We start from the raw sequence: 873 nt of genomic DNA on the forward strand, positions 1-873 counted from the left end.
AGAGCAGGGGCCGTTCTTGTGAAGTGACTCTTTTAATGGGACAGCTGAGGAGGCTGATCGGGCTAACCTGGCATTCAGGACCAGCTCTGCCGCTGTCAGAAAATCATAGGCACTGGTTGGTGGTGCCCATACTCCTGGAGTGGACACACACATGTACACACACGCGCACATGCACACACACACCCCGCAAGCAGCGATCACAGCCGCAGTTTCAGGCACCCAGAGTGCCGCGGAAGTGCCGCGTCCCGGCATCCACACGCCTCCCTGGAGCCCAGCAGGTGTAGTCACTCGGAGGGTGCGGAAGCTCATCCGCAGGGACACGGGGAGTCGCGCGCGCCCCGCCGCTCACACTCAGCGCCCTACTCCAGGGCCTGGCGGGCCACACCCCTCCTCCCCAGGCCTGGCCCGGCGTTCCTGCCCCTCTCACACACTTCAGCGTCCCCTGGGGTCCTCGTGCAGCTTGGCAGGGCCAAGTTAGGGCTGGCCAGGCTGGAGCGTCAGGTCCGGAGCCAGGAATCGACGCCTCCCCCAGTCCCGTCCCCGCGCAGGAGACACGCCAGGCTGAACTCGGGTTTCCGAGAGCGCGGGCTCCGCACCCAGCCCCTTTACGGGGAAACCCCCCAGCTCCAGCCGGCGCCCAGCCCGCGGGTCCCCGCCCCCCGCCGGCGAGTAGTTACCGATGGTGGTGATGACGGTGATGGCGAAGTAGAAGGAACCGGCGAAGCGCCACTGCACGCCGGCCTTGTGCGGCTTGAGGCGCAGCACGACGCGCTCGAGCTCCTCGTAGCCGCCCTGGCTGAGGTTGTAGCGCGCCCGCAGCTCCTGCTGCCGCAGCTCCAGCCGCTGCCGCACCATCATCTCCGGCGCCGACCC

General features: G+C 67.6%; 1 protein-coding gene across 1 annotated transcript in view; it reads right to left on the minus strand.

The window, feature by feature from the left end:
• The window catches only part of KCNK3 (potassium two pore domain channel subfamily K member 3), a 60,913-nt gene extending 60,048 nt beyond the window's left edge, over positions 1-865 (minus strand). The window contains exon 1 of the mRNA XM_014593096.2: positions 678-865. Coding sequence (XP_014448582.1) covers positions 678-858 — 181 coding nt within the window. The 5' untranslated portion in view covers positions 859-865. The remainder of the gene's footprint in view (positions 1-677) is intronic.
• Between the last annotated feature and the right edge of the window lie 8 nt (positions 866-873).

Source organism: Tupaia chinensis, unplaced genomic scaffold (assembly GCF_000334495.1).
Source record: "Tupaia chinensis unplaced genomic scaffold, TupChi_1.0 Scaffold139757_1, whole genome shotgun sequence".
Classification (NCBI taxonomy): domain Eukaryota; kingdom Metazoa; phylum Chordata; class Mammalia; order Scandentia; family Tupaiidae; genus Tupaia; species Tupaia belangeri.